The 14,374-nt window shown below is 41.6% G+C and overlaps 1 protein-coding gene across 1 annotated transcript in view; it reads left to right on the top strand.

The window, feature by feature from the left end:
* TTC39C (tetratricopeptide repeat domain 39C) overlaps positions 1-14,369 on the top strand; it is a 96,927-nt gene extending 82,558 nt beyond the window's left edge. The window contains exons 7-14 of the mRNA XM_061131369.1: positions 141-234; positions 3,364-3,471; positions 9,069-9,178; positions 10,214-10,337; positions 11,578-11,675; positions 12,025-12,129; positions 13,389-13,427; positions 13,982-14,369. Coding sequence (XP_060987352.1) covers positions 141-234; positions 3,364-3,471; positions 9,069-9,178; positions 10,214-10,337; positions 11,578-11,675; positions 12,025-12,129; positions 13,389-13,427; positions 13,982-14,071 — 768 coding nt within the window. The 3' untranslated portion in view covers positions 14,072-14,369. The remainder of the gene's footprint in view (positions 1-140; positions 235-3,363; positions 3,472-9,068; positions 9,179-10,213; positions 10,338-11,577; positions 11,676-12,024; positions 12,130-13,388; positions 13,428-13,981) is intronic.
* Positions 14,370-14,374: the final 5 nt, after the last annotated feature.

Raw genomic sequence — 14,374 nt, 5'->3', positions numbered from 1 at the left:
TCCCTGTCCTTCACCATCTCCCGGAGCTTGCTCAAGCTCACGAACTTTGAGTCCGTGATGCTATCCAACCATCTCATCCTCTGTCGCAGTGTTAATGATAGATCTTAAACCAATGACTCTGTTTTCATTTTCTTCCTTAGTGTCAAATCAACAGTGCCTTGACTTCCTTCCATACTGCTCTGGAACTTGCAGTAGACCAGAGAGAAATCCAGCATGTTTGTCTCTATGAAATTGGTAAGTGTTGAATGTCAGTCCAGTCTCCTGTCGTGAAATAGTACATTAACACAGCAGTTTCTATCCAGCTTCTTGTCCTGCAAGTGTTAATGCATTCCTGTGCGCTTTGTCACTGTAAATGCTGTTCAGTTTGTGTCTTTGTGAAATGCCGGCTGCCTTTTGTAATAATAGGACTTTGTTACTGTAGCGCAAGTAGCGATACTTATCTCAGTGAATTCTCATTACTTCTTTCCAGTAATTTGTTCCTTGAACGATTTGACTCTAAGCTAAGAGGCACAGTTAAATGAATTGAGTAAGAACCAATTTTGACTCTTTTATTGGACTGGATATTAGAATTCAGAACTGTTATCTCTTCCCTCTCACCATTGTGTACCTGAGAAGAAAAGTCCGGCTTAGGAGAGATTGGGTGCACGAATTCCAAGCCCAGTTAGCTCTTCTACCAGCTAACTAGGGCTGCAATAGCCCTTGGAGCAGCTGTGTGGTTTAGATGAAAGTACCTGAATGAGTGTAAAGCAGGGTGCTTGGCACACGTGTTAGCCACTTCCTCCTGCTTCTCCCCTCCTGGAGATGCATATATAAACAGGCCTGGAGGCATTTGTTTGCCCAAGATTTAGCCCCCCTCTCCCCTCCGCCAAAGCTGTTGCTATGATTTTTTTTTGGATGACTGCACTAAAATACATTAGTGATTCCATAATCCTTGACTGTGACAGTGGCTTAATTATGCTGAGAAGCATAAACACAACTTTGGACTTGAAACAACAGGAACAAATTTTAGTAAGGGATTCGTGCTTTTTAGAGTTTGAGCCAAGACTGCAAGGTCACACTGTATATAGCACACATACCAGGAATGAAGTGGGGAGCAGAGATGGGAGAAAAGATGAGATGGTGATGAGAACCAAAAGGGAGATTGAGACTCCAAAGGCTGTCATCAGAGACACAAAAGAAGAGATGGGGGAAGCCTGGGGAGGCAGTTGTCACCTGGCAGCGTGGACCTTACAGTGCCTGCCGCTTGCTTGCCTGCCATAGATGTATTTGTCTTCCTGAATCTTTTTTTTTTTTTTTAAAAGAAGAGTGCTGATTGAGAACTGCCCAATAAACAGTATTATGTTTTATACATCTGTCATAGCTTAGAAAGTGAAGATCAAGTGTGATCCAGTGGGAAATACATTTTTCTGTAGTCTAAACTTTGCTGGGGGGCTTCCCTGATATCTCAGTGGTAAAGAACCCACCTGCCAATGCAGGAAGTTCGAGTTTGATTCCGGGGTCAGGAAGGTCCCCTGGAGAAGGAGATGGCAACCCTCTCCAATATTCTTGTCTGGGAAATCCCATGGACAGAAGAGCCTGGCGGACTACAGTCCATGGGGTCACAAAAAAGACATGACTTAGCAACTAGACAACAACAACCAGCTCTGCTGGAGCTCTGGTTTGTAGCCATAATATGGAATGGAATATGAGACACGGTAACTGTGATGTTCTGAGGAAGACAAGGCATCTCTAATTTCACAACTGATAAAGTAGTATAGAACTTAAAGAACTAGCTTTGCTGACCTTTCATGTTTCTTCTTTAGGATACTCTTTTTTTCTTCTAGTTTTATGGAGATAGAGTTGACATATAACATTATAGTAAAGTGTCCAACATAAAGATTTGATACTGTATATATTGCAAACCTATCATGGCGGCCTTTTCTTGTGTGTGTACCATTTCTGGGCCTGTTCTGGGGCAGAATGTTAGAGCTGAAGAAAGCTTAGAAATCATGGAACCCAGTGCTAGGGACTTAGGAGGGTTAACCTGGGGTGCGGGTAGGGGGTGGGAACAGTGCAATCAGAACTCAGCCTCCTTATTCTGGTTTGGTGCTACCTCCCGCCTCTACTTTTGCACTGAACCCAAATCTTAGCCTAAAGTCTGTTTCAGGATGGAAATAATTAGCTCCAGGTTTTACTCTAAAATACATCAACTTCATATCATATCCCATGGAGTTTGACATTGAGTTTCCTGGAAGTGTGGCTTCCCCTCATCCCTGTAGGGTGTAAGGTGACGTGACTACTTTGTGGTGCAGTGGATAACAGAATTTGTTAGGCAGATCTCAGACAGGAGAGCACAATGGCCTTTGATCCTCAGCCCTTCCCTCTTCTAAGCCGTGTGACCCTGAGCAAGTCACGAAGCCTCTTCATGCCTTAGGTTTTCTCCTTGGTCAGGTGCGGCACCATCAGCCACCTTTCCGAGACTGCACTGGGATTAGAGAGAATTACATCAGGTGCCTGGCACACACACGGCTGGCTCTATGATGGGGAGCTGCTGTTACTAACAGCAGAAGATAAAACTCCTTATATGCTTGCTGCTGTTGCTTCTGCCCACCCCTGCCCACCCCTACCCACCCCCAGGATGCCAGCCTAAGGATGTTTTGCTCCAAGAGAGCTGGGTCCTTTCTCTGCCCCTCAGAGGGAGGGTGGCAAGAACTTAATGTCTCACTGGCTTGCTCTCTACTCCTCTGAAGAGTTTGCTAATTACCAGTGATCATGAACACGCTGGTGAGTGTGTGAGACTTCCAAGGTGGTCACTGTGTTATATAATCTAGTAGCATCATTCCTTTCTCTCTGCCTGTTCTTAGGACAGAAGCGCTGCTGTGCTTAGGTTTATTGCACAACTGGAGATAAATTAGACCATTTTTCTCGAAATCTTCACTCCCCTCCCTTCTATACTGCCTCACTGGTTGTGAAATCAGAGATGCCCTGTCTTCCTCAAAGCATCCCATTGAAAATGTTTAAGAAGAAAAAGAGAATTATGAAGTTCTCAGGTGGTTTTCATGGAACACTTGCAGAGGAAGTCAGCAGGATGAGAGATGTGTAACCTACAGATGAGCTGAAAAGTATGTTATTTTGCTGTTCAGTCGCTAAGTCGGGTCCGACTCTTTTGCGATCCCATGGGCTGTAGCTCACCAGGCTCCTCTGTTCATGGGATTTTTGAGGCAAGAACACTGGAGTGGGTTGCCATGTCCTTCTCCAAGGGATCTTCCCAATCCAGGGATCTAACCTGTGTCTCCTTCATTGTCAGGCAGATTCTTTACCACTGAGCCACCAGGAAAGCCTCCGTTATTTTAGGATCCTTTTCTAAAAACATCTCTTCCACAGGTTGGTGCAGCATGATAGAGCTGAATTTCAAGGACGCGTTCAATTCCTTTGAGAGGCTAAAAAACGAGTCCCGGTGGTCCCAGTGCTATTATGCCTACCTAACTGCAGGTGAGTGGATCCCAGGTCACAGCGCGCCCTCCTCTGTCTCAGACTAGCTCCCTCTTGTTGTTGGATGGAGAGTGACGGGCAGAGGATGCAGATTGATAAGTTGTGTCTGACTCTGAGACCCCATGGGCTCCAATACACCAGTCTCCTCTGTCCTCCACCATCTCCCGGAGCTTGCTCAAACTCATGTCCATTGAGTCAGTGATGCCATTCAACCATCTTGTCCTCTGTTGTCCCCTTCTCCTCCTGCCCTCAATCTTTCCTGGGATCGGGATTTTTTCCAGTGAGTCAGATCTTCAGATCAAGTGGCTAAAGTACTGTTTTGGACTGCAAGTGAATAGGAGCTGAATACCGCTCCCACCCACACAGTGGAATGGTGGGAAGTTCGATGCTACACGCCCTGCCTCTGCCCGTGTCCCCCCAGGGCTGGGTCCTGGACATGCTTGTTACGAGCTTCTCGTTTTTGTACACTTTGTCCTAAACAACCTCAACTTACCCTCACCCCTCTCCTTTTTCTCCTCAAATCTATTTTTCATTTATTAGGTGCTTAAAGAATTTTAAAGCATTGAACATGTCTTTTAAATCGTGTTCATATCTTCGTTTGCATAGTTAGTGCCCTTGTTTTGAGTTGCACAGGTTTTGAGTAGCCTGTTCCAGCCTTGTTTTGCCTCTTAACCCTGATCTAATTAGTGTGATTTTGCGGAGCACAACATGTTTCAACACTGCATGTCATTGTGGCAGAAACGACCTATGCTTTCTGACAGGAGTATGTGTGCATTGCCGTTTTCCCTTCAATGAACAGATTGGTAAAGACACGCTGCCACCTGGTGGACAGAACAGATGTCTGTGCCCTGAGCCCCATGAATTGCCTGTGGGATGCCGAATGGTTTAGGTGGGGATTGAAGAGACCCAGGGAGTGTACTTCTCCTGCCTCTAACAATGAGCTCTCCTGACACACCCACAGAAGCGATTCTTTTACTTAAAATTTAAAACTGATCCAAGCATTATTTTAGATATATTCTTATTTCTCTGAAGGTTTGCATTTAACAGAACATCTTCTGTCATTCCATCCCTGTAACTGGTCTCTTTAAAATGGGGAAGAATTAACAGTGACTCGTGTGTATATCCAGAATGTTCTGGAACTGCAGTCCATTAGCAATCAGGATGGAAGCCCTTACACCCGCAGGCCTTCCTATAGATCCCACAGGGTTTTAATCCATTTTCATCTGGCTCTTGTTGTTGAGGTTTGAGTAGGATTATTTTCAGTATGCTGCTGGGATACTTTAAGGGTTGGTTTACGGAACTCAGAGGCATCTCAGATGAAAGTTGCAGCTATTTATTGAGTGGGCATGGTGTGCCCTGCACGGTGATGAACCAAAACAGAGGGACTGCTGTTCTCGTGGTGTCATGGGGTCACGCAGTCAGTGTGGGCAGCTATTTATTTATTTGTTTTATTCTAATCGGAGGATAATTGCGTTACTCTATTGTGTTGGTTTCTGCCATACATCGACATGAATCAGCCACAGGGATACACATGTCCCCGCCCTCTTGAACTTGCCACCCCTTCCCACCTCGCTAGGCTGCCGCACAGCGCCTGATTTGAGCTCCCTGCATAATACAGCACTTTCCCACCGGCCGCCTGTTTTACACGTGGCAGTTACACGTTTCCATGCTACTCTCTCAGCTCCTCACACACTTCGTCCACAAGTCTGTTCTGTGCCTGCGTCTCCTTTGCTTGGTGAATGGTTAAAGCTGTGGTGCATATATACAATAGGACATGCCTTAGCCACAAAAATGAACACGTTTGAGTCGGTCCTAATGAGGTGGATGAACCTAAGCCTGTTATACAGAGTGAAGTCAGAAAAACAAGTTTCATGTATTAACGCATATATATGGAATCTAGAAAGGTGATGAGCTATGTATTTTTAAAAAATCTTTGTGGAGCTTAGAGCATGAAGAAATAAATGTACAGTGTGGCTCTACAGAGGAGCATTTATTCTCACTGGGAATCCCAGGATCACACCAGTTGTAGGAGATGATAAAGCATGAAAGACTCCAGGCTCCACCTCTCCACGGGGGTTTCGTGAAAATGATGTGTGAAGAGCACCACATGAAGAAGGCCCAGGGAGGTGTGGGAGGCTTGCTGTTGAACTGTCGTGCAGACCGCTTGCAGGAGCTGTTGTCTGAGTTGGCTTGAAGGACTGGTATGTGTTACAGCAGCGCCTGAGAAGATGGGCATTAAGGGACTAGAAACACTGCCACTGGGGACTTGGTTCCTTGTTTTTTGTTTTTTTATCATTTTTCTTTTTTTGTCTTTTTTCCTACTCTTGGCAGATCTCAATTATACAATACAGTATTATCATCTGTAGTCACCATGTTATTATACAGTAGATCTTCAAACCTTGTTCATCTTATAGCTGAGAGGTTTTTTTTTAATTATGGTAAAATATACATAATGTAAAATCTACTTTAACCATTAAAAAAAATGTTGGGGGGGCTACACTGGACGGCTTGCAGACTCTTATTTCCCCAGGCCTCTGAAGGTGAAAGCCCAGAATCCTAACTACTGGACTGACAGGGAATTCCCTGTTTTAACCATTTTTAAGTGTGTGGTTCAGTGGCATTAAGTTCTTTGATAGCCATCACCACTGTCCCGCTTTCTTTTTGAAAAGTGAAACTCTATGATCTTTATTTTTTGTGTGTTTGTGTGGCAGAGTTTTATTAAAGTGAAAAAGGGACAGAGAAATCTTCTGACATAGACATCAGAAGGGGGATGGGGAGTGCCCCGCTGCTAGTCTTAATCAAAGCCTTATATACTTTTACCAGACCCATTCCCACAACATACATCTTAAATTAACAAGATTAGAACTAACAATAGAGAGGTCTTACCAGATCCACTCCCACAACATACTTCTTAAGATAACAAGATTAGTTAGAAGGGTCTTGTTAGGGAGAAACATGGTACATTGTTACATTGACTTATGACAAAGTCCTGTAGAAAAAAGCGCTTGTCCTTTTCTCCTTCTTGAGAACTCCAGACCTCTGTCCCCTTCTCAAAAGCCCCCAGACCCCTTTCTCCTCCTCAGGAACCCGGGACTTCTTATCATCCTACCTAGGAATTGACTCCTTCATTCCCCTCTTTTCTTTTAGGAGTGAAACTCTCTGATCTTTAAACAAGAACTACCCACCCCCCGCCCATGCCAACCCCTAATAAACTCTGCTCCTTCTGTCTACATGAATTTGCCTTTTCTAGGTACCTTGAGTAAGTGGATTCAACAGTATTTGTTGATTGAATATGGTTTATTTCACTTAACATAGTGTCCTCAGGGTTCATCCATAATGTAGTATGTGTCAGGATTTCATTCATTTTTAAGGCTAAATAATATTCCATTGTGTGTACAGACCATGTTTTAACCAAACAAAACATGTTTTATTTGTTCATTGTCCAGGGACACATGGGTTGTTCCACCCTTTGGCCATCGTGAATGATGCTGCTGGGTATGTGGTTCTTTTTGAGACCCTAGCTTCAATGCCATTTAGTACATTACCCAGACGTGGGATGGCTGGACCATATCCTTGTACTATTCTTGCAAATTTTCTATGCGTTTGAAATTACATAAAAAATAAGTTACCCCAAAAGATTAGAATATCTCTCTAAGGGCTTCCCTGGTGGCTCATTGGTAAAGAATCCACCTGCCAGTGGGGAGACATAGGTTTGATCCCTGATCCAGAAAGATCCCCTGGAAAAGGAAATGACAACCCACCCCAATATTCTTGCCTGGAAGCCCCATGGACAGAGGAGCCTGATGGGCTATAGTCCATAGGGTTGCAAAAGAATTGGACACAACTGAGCAACTTAATGACAACAATAAAGCTTAGTCCTAATGGACAGGCCAAGCATCCTAAGTCTGTGTAGGTCTCAGACTTAGGATAAATCAGAGGTGCTCATGCTTTCTAATATCTGCATCCTTTGAGGCAACTGTCTATAACTTATGAAAAGGAAGTGGTATATATATTCTTGAGGATCTGAGGTATTAGTGTTGTCGACCTGCAGAGGTGATTCAGATCCAGATACTGTTGATGTTTATGACTCTTTTGTGTGCCCACATTTGCTCATTCCTTTTTAAAAAATTATGTGACTATATAATAATATTATCAGTTATGTAAGGAAACCTCAAGCTAGGGGCAGCAGAAATTACTCTTTTTCATTGATTTATTGTGTGACCTCAGGCAAGTTTTTTAACTTTCCTGGGTCTATAATATGATGGAGTTGTTTTACAAAACAGTCACTGAGCTTCCTTCTGGTTTTGAAATGTTGTAACACAACAGATGAGGTCATTTTGGATGGGTTCAGACCCCAAATCCGGACCAGTGCTGCTTCCAAAACTGGGAATGGGATTATCTCTCCCTTTTCATATTCAGGCTAATTGCAGTGATTCCCAGTAGAAATCTTCTCTTTTTCCCATCACCTTGATGTCCTCAGCTTTCTCCAAGCCTTGCTGCTTGTATTTCTTTGACCTTCTAGTAGCTGCTCATTCTCTGACATGCCACAGCCCTGTGCCTGGCTTGACCAAACCCCAAAATGTGAGAATGGGACCATCTAGTTTTAGGATCGCTCAAATAAAGAAGGAAGAACTAGCAAATCAATGGACATTCCAAGTGGGGCTTGAAAAACAGTATGTGCCAAAGACAAAATCAACAAGAAATTAATAGAAAGGAATTCAATGTCATGGGAGTTGCAGAGAGGATGACAAAGAGTGGTTGGTAAAGTCAGATTAAGGAGGTGGGACTGCAGCCTGGTTTGAAGTTTGGAGAAGGGAGAGAGCAGGTGAAGCAGAGGCAGTGTGATTTGAGTCTTTGCCTGGGGCTTGGGGTAGATGAAGATTAAAATCATAGCCCCCTCCAAGGCTCAGCTTGACTGCTTGTTCCTCAGAGCTGTCCGATCACTCCAAAGAGAAACCATCCCTTCCCATGTTGAGCTTTTTGAAAGTAGCTTTGATGCCAGGACTCCAAAGGCTCTCTTCACTGCATCCATTGTAGCTCTGGAATTGTGGGTGTTCTCTCTCCAGCTGAAATTCAAGTTTCTTCTTGGTGTAAACATGTATATTTCTTCTTCACATCCTTGATGGTGGCTGTAGGTAGTAGGTGCCCAATGAACACACCCGTGATTACTTCATGACAGTACACCCATACAGGGCCACTTCATGACTTTCTTTCCAGGCACAGGGCTATCCCTCTACCAGTGTGAAGCTTTCACAGTCCTCCCAGCTCCTCATTGTTCTTGCCTAGATTTCATTTTTCCTCCACTTTCCAAGTGTGTGAGCTCTCACTGGACTGTGTTCTGTGACAATATCTAGGACCATAGTTTTCCCAACATGTTCCTGTGAAGCTCAGGGAACCTAGCAGCTGGGAAATAATTATTGAATCAGTAGAATGATGATCAGTAGGTTGGTGTAGTCCCACATGTAACAGTCTTTAAAAATATTTCCTCTGAATTTGTCCTTCGGTAATAACCTTTTCCAAGTGTCATCAACCTGGGTATCCCTTAGTGGTATTTTCCCCCTAAATACTTTAAAGATTATGACGATGGTTTCTTACAGTTTGCCAGGGAGCCACCGGTGATGTGGATGGGGCACAGATTGTCTTCAAAGAAGTCCAGAAGCTCTTCAAAAGAAAAAACAATCAGATTGAACAGTTTTCTGTGAAAAAGGTTTGTCGGAATCTGTTGATCTGGTGTGTCGTTTATAATGGATATTTCTAACCATGGTCACCTTGGGCAACAAATGGAAATCCTAGGAAATTAGGAAATCCTCTGCAAAGCTGATCTCCTTGCTGAGCAAGTAGCTCACGACTGTGAGAGCATGTTCTCTCACAGTCATCCTGCTCCGAATGCAAAGTACTGGTTGGTTGCAAATAATTAAAGCTAATGTTCCTTTGAATGAACAGAGACATTACCGACCCTGCGGAGCTCATGAGCCCCTGGAGAGGGAGAGCATGTATCTGAAGGGTGAGGTAGCCTCAGAGGAGTGCAGATCAGCAGAACCTGGGCAAGAGATACAGACTCTGGGCTCTTATCTAGTGAAACCATCACATTGAGTAATGAATAAAATGCAAGAGCTTGCATCAAATTGACCAACAGAAAGGCCCAGGACTGTAGTGAGAGAGGCCTTCATTTATTTTTGTACTTTTTTAAGAATAAAGTTTAGCTGAATTACCATAGGTTATAGGACAACTTGTCATATCCTAAATTCTGCATGTTTTTAGTTGGAAGTTTTTATTGAATGAACATTAAATGGCTTAGTGTGAGTATAAACTGGGTTGTAATGGGGAATGCCCCCAAGAGGACTGGGACTAATTAGAAAACTAAAAAGTCAATAAAATGTAACTAAAAGGCCTCTAGTATTACAGCCTTCATATAAACCCATTGAGTTAATATCTCACCCAGCTTTTATAAGTTCCTTTGACCTAAACCGAAATGAATCTGGTTTCATCCTGCAATTTTTAAAATATGTCCTGGATCTCGACAGTAGATTAAATTGAATAACAAGAGAAAGGGATATCTACTAATATAACAAAAATAAGGAAGCAAAATTCAGAGAGGAATTTTCATTTTTAGCTTTGTGGGAGGGGATTGTTCATATCAAATATGAACCATGCATTTTTTCTAATGTCTCTGAAGTATTTTTTTTTTTGAGTTTTTTTTTTTTTTTTTTAAATGTAGCCTAATCATTCTAACTGCTTGCAGGCAGAGAGATTTCGGAAACAAACCCCAACCAGAGCACTCTGCCTGCTGGCATCCATCGAAGTGTTGTACTTGTGGAAGGCCCTCCCCAACTGCTCCCCCCCCAACCTACAGAGGATGAGTCAAGGTAAAAAACGAAGTACACACCGCAGCGTCTCACTCATCTGCTCTGACTCAGAGAGTGCAGATCTGTCACTCTCTGGGACAAATGGCCTAGTGGTTAAGACAATTCCATCACTTAGGTACTGGGGATAGAAAGCACTGGAAGGGACAGATTCAGGAGTGTGTGGTGATGCTCCGATCATCGGGGTTATTCATCTCAAAACTACCTTTGGAAATGTCATCTCATGTATATGCTGCCCTTCTCCAGAATTGATTTTGTATTAATATTTTGGACTCAAATTTATCGGATTGTTCTGCAGTGACACTTGTTTGTGATCAAATATAGCATTTTCCATTGAATTCCAGTGGAATTAGGCTCGTCTCGGTCTTTGTTGCTGCATGCGGGCACTTCTCTAGATGGGGCAGGAGTGGGGGCTGCTCTTCATTGCAGGATGTGGGCTTCTCATTGCAGTGGCCTTTTGTTGTTTCAGAGTACAGGCTCTAGGGTGCAGGGGCTTCAGTAGTTACAGCTCCCGGGCTCTAAAGCATAGGCTCAGTAGTTGTGGCAAATGGGCTTTGTTGCTCCACAGCAGGTGGGATCTTCCCAGACTAGGGATCGGACCCATGTCTCCTGCATTGGCAAATGGGTTCTTTACCACTGAGCCACCAGGGAAGCCCCTGAATCCCATGCTTTTATCATCAGACTTCTCTGCAGATGCCTTTTGCTTATTAAGAAAAAAACAGGTTTCCTCTCAAAGGTCAAAAAGTTTTGTCAGTATTGATATTCCAGAGCAGAGTAATACAACTCCAAAAGAAGTTGTACACAGAGGCCGTGTAATTAGAGTAGGTGTGTAACCCTCCCAAGGAGATTACTTGAAAGGAAATAAAATTGTTTTTGGATGTGCAAGTTCTGCTCTGTTGTTTAAAAAGATTCATAATTTAAAACCCATTCCTGGTTGGTGATGCAAGTCTGGAATATCTACCAATGTCTAACTCAAAGGAACAGGGAAGAATCTTAGGGACTATATTCTTTTGAATGCACAAGTGTAGGCTCTGTATTTAGAGATAATTCAAACACATATGCAAATATAGTAATTGGCAGGCACAAGAAAGATTATCACTTTCTTGGACTAAGGAGACTCATGAATGGATGAGGAAGGGGAACCTTCTCAGAACTCAGTAAGTTGCTAAACAATGAGATTCTTAACTCCTGATGATATTTAAGTGAATGTATTCCCTTCTTGCTGTCTTTACTTCTCTTTAAGCTTGCCATGGAGTAGATGACTCATCTGTCGTTGGATTAAAGTATTTGCTTCTTGGTGCCATACACAAATGTCTAGGGAACTCAGAAGATGCTGTTCAGGTAAACTGTTCATGTGGTGTCATAGCTAAAGGAACTGAACTATGAAAAACTACATATGGGCTTGCGAATAAGAAAAAGGAAAAAGCATTACACAAAGCCAGTCTCCCATCACAGTGTGAGTTTCATCCGCTTTATTAGATGAAGATCATCCTCTTCAGATGCCAGAAGCTGGTGATGTTTCATGTTCGTTTTTAATGTGACTTGAGAGCCTTTGAATATTTCTTCATCTCTGGGCTCCTTTTCTGGCACTAGCTGTTTATCAAAGAGGACAGTCTCAATTGGTGGAGGAGGAAGTGAGGAGGCAGACAGTTTTGTTAGTTCATTCCAATAACATCTGTATTACTTTCAGTTCTTTCAGCGAGCTGTCAAAGATGAATTGTGTCGTCAGAATAACTTATACGTTCAGCCATATGCTTGCTATGAACTTGGCTGTCTTCTATTAGACAAACCAGAGGTAAGATCCTGTTTTCTTAAATAGTGTTCATCAACAAAACTGTGGAAGTGGACAGGCACAAAACATCCTTTATTTAAAACAAGTTGGGTTTTTTGTTTGTTTTTCCCTTGATTTCACATGGGATGAATCCAAAAAGCTACTAATTCTGTCTTACAGTGTTGAAGGAGGTAATCTGTTCCCTGGAGTTACAATGATAAACATAGCTGTTGGAACAAAAATTCATTTGAGGCAAAATCATTGTCTTTTTTTAGAGTGGTATAATATTATGTAATGTGGTTTATTCAGAAGAATACAGAATTACATTGTGATCCTAGTGCTATCATTTATTTTTAGTGTATGATACCAATTAAGTTACTTAACCATATACTTTGTTCCTAATCTATAAAACAAGATAAAAAGTACTTGCCTTTCCAATTTAATAAAGACCGTAGTAAGAATAAATGAGGATGGTGTGTAGGATTACTTAAAATTTTTTAGAATACCTTGTAAATTTGATGGATTATTAAGATGTATATTTAAACACAGTGGAGCAGTTTTTAAAAACAGAATTTTAAAGTGCTGGATTTGCTTAATATCTTCTTTTAGAAGCTCAGTTACATAATATTGACTATATAAAATTCTAAGTTTCAATAAATTCAAGTCAGCTTTCAAATATATGGATTTTTTAAAAGTTGAGCTAAATCAACAAATATTCTAGCCTAATCCTTAAATATGTCACCTGTCTTGCCAAAGATAGGCTTTTAATTGATAAGCTTTCTCATTTGAAATTCTAATTTTACCAAAATAGAAAATGCAGTTTTTATGAATTTTGGTAGAAATTTCTAACACCATATTCTTTAAAGAAATTTTTTACTCTTAATGCAGCCTAAAATACATATACATAAAATACAAGTATAGTTTACCTCTTGAAAAATGAAGCTGATTGTTCTCAATTAGTATTGCCTTCAAAAAGAGATCTAACTTACTGACTTCAAATAAATGATCAATTTTAGATTGTTTAGTAGGGTCTTAAACTATTTTAACTCTTTTAGTTGTTTACAGAATAATACTTAAAATTATGAAAAATTATCAAGTAATTCCTTGATGTAAACATCATTATATTAAAGAAAAATTGAGTCATTATGCTTGAATGAGCAGTCTACTCCCCTTTAGGTCACCATGAATTGTTGGAATTAACAAATCTTCTATTACAACATTTTGTGCTTGAGTATATGTAAACATAGGTGTTAAGAGATAATGTATTTTTCTTATATTCATAGACTGTAGGAAGAGGCAGAGCTCTCCTTCTTCAAGCAAAGGTAAAAATGCCTAAAAATCCCCAATCTCTCTTTTTCCAGTGACCCTTGTCCTCTGTGTATACTCTGGAGCCTGAATTCAAGAGGTTTTGTGAAACGATTGTCCTGGTTGACAATATTTCTGGAGGGGAAAGTGATAACTGAATCAGTGAGCAGTTGATTTTTAAGTAAAATTACACAAAAAATTCCTATGAAATTGCTCATCATGCTTTATAGAAACTCTTCTTGTTTGAGTGGGAAAATAACTTGATTTCACAGCTGTGTTCTTGAGTTAAGAAGTTTAGCAGTAACTTCCACTGAGCCCAGCGTCAGACTGCTGTCTCAGGAATAACATGAGGGAAATTTTCCAAAGACAGCATTTAATAACATTCAGTTGACATTTTAAAAACAGACAAGAATTTGAAGTTTGGGGAATTAAAAAAAAAAAAAATCAAGTGAATGTGAAGCCGTTATTAGGTGCATAAGGAGTTTTACTGTGGGAAGCACGCAGTGCGGTGTGATTAATACCATAGTCGTACCGACAGCTTAGCTAATAGTCTCTCTCTCTGGTCTTGCAGGAGGATTTCTCTGGCTACGACTTTGAAAACAGGTTGCATGTCCGCATTCATGCTGCCCTGGCCTCAATGAGGGAACTGGTTCCTCAGTGACAGACCCCAAGTTCCTGCTGTGTCCCTCCCCAATACAGGTTCTGCACTTTAAAAGCAGAGCACACCGCTCTTACGAAGATCAGCTTTTCTTCCGAAAACCACCTGGGCCCAGGACACATTTCCTCAGTTAGGCTGATGTATTAAAGATCTCCTCTTTTAAACACATAGCTTAAAAAAAAAATGATGATGATGATGGTAGTAATAACTAACCACCCGGGGAGAGGGTTAAGTGACCTTGTTCAAACATTTTAGTTTTGTGATTTATTATTTTTAAAATAAAAGTAAACTAAATATTCAACCTGC

This window comes from Dama dama, chromosome 27 (assembly GCF_033118175.1).
Source record: "Dama dama isolate Ldn47 chromosome 27, ASM3311817v1, whole genome shotgun sequence".
NCBI lineage: Eukaryota > Metazoa > Chordata > Mammalia > Artiodactyla > Cervidae > Dama > Dama dama.
The sequence above is the reverse complement of the archived record's forward strand: the minus strand, read 5'-3'. Positions and strand labels throughout refer to the sequence as shown.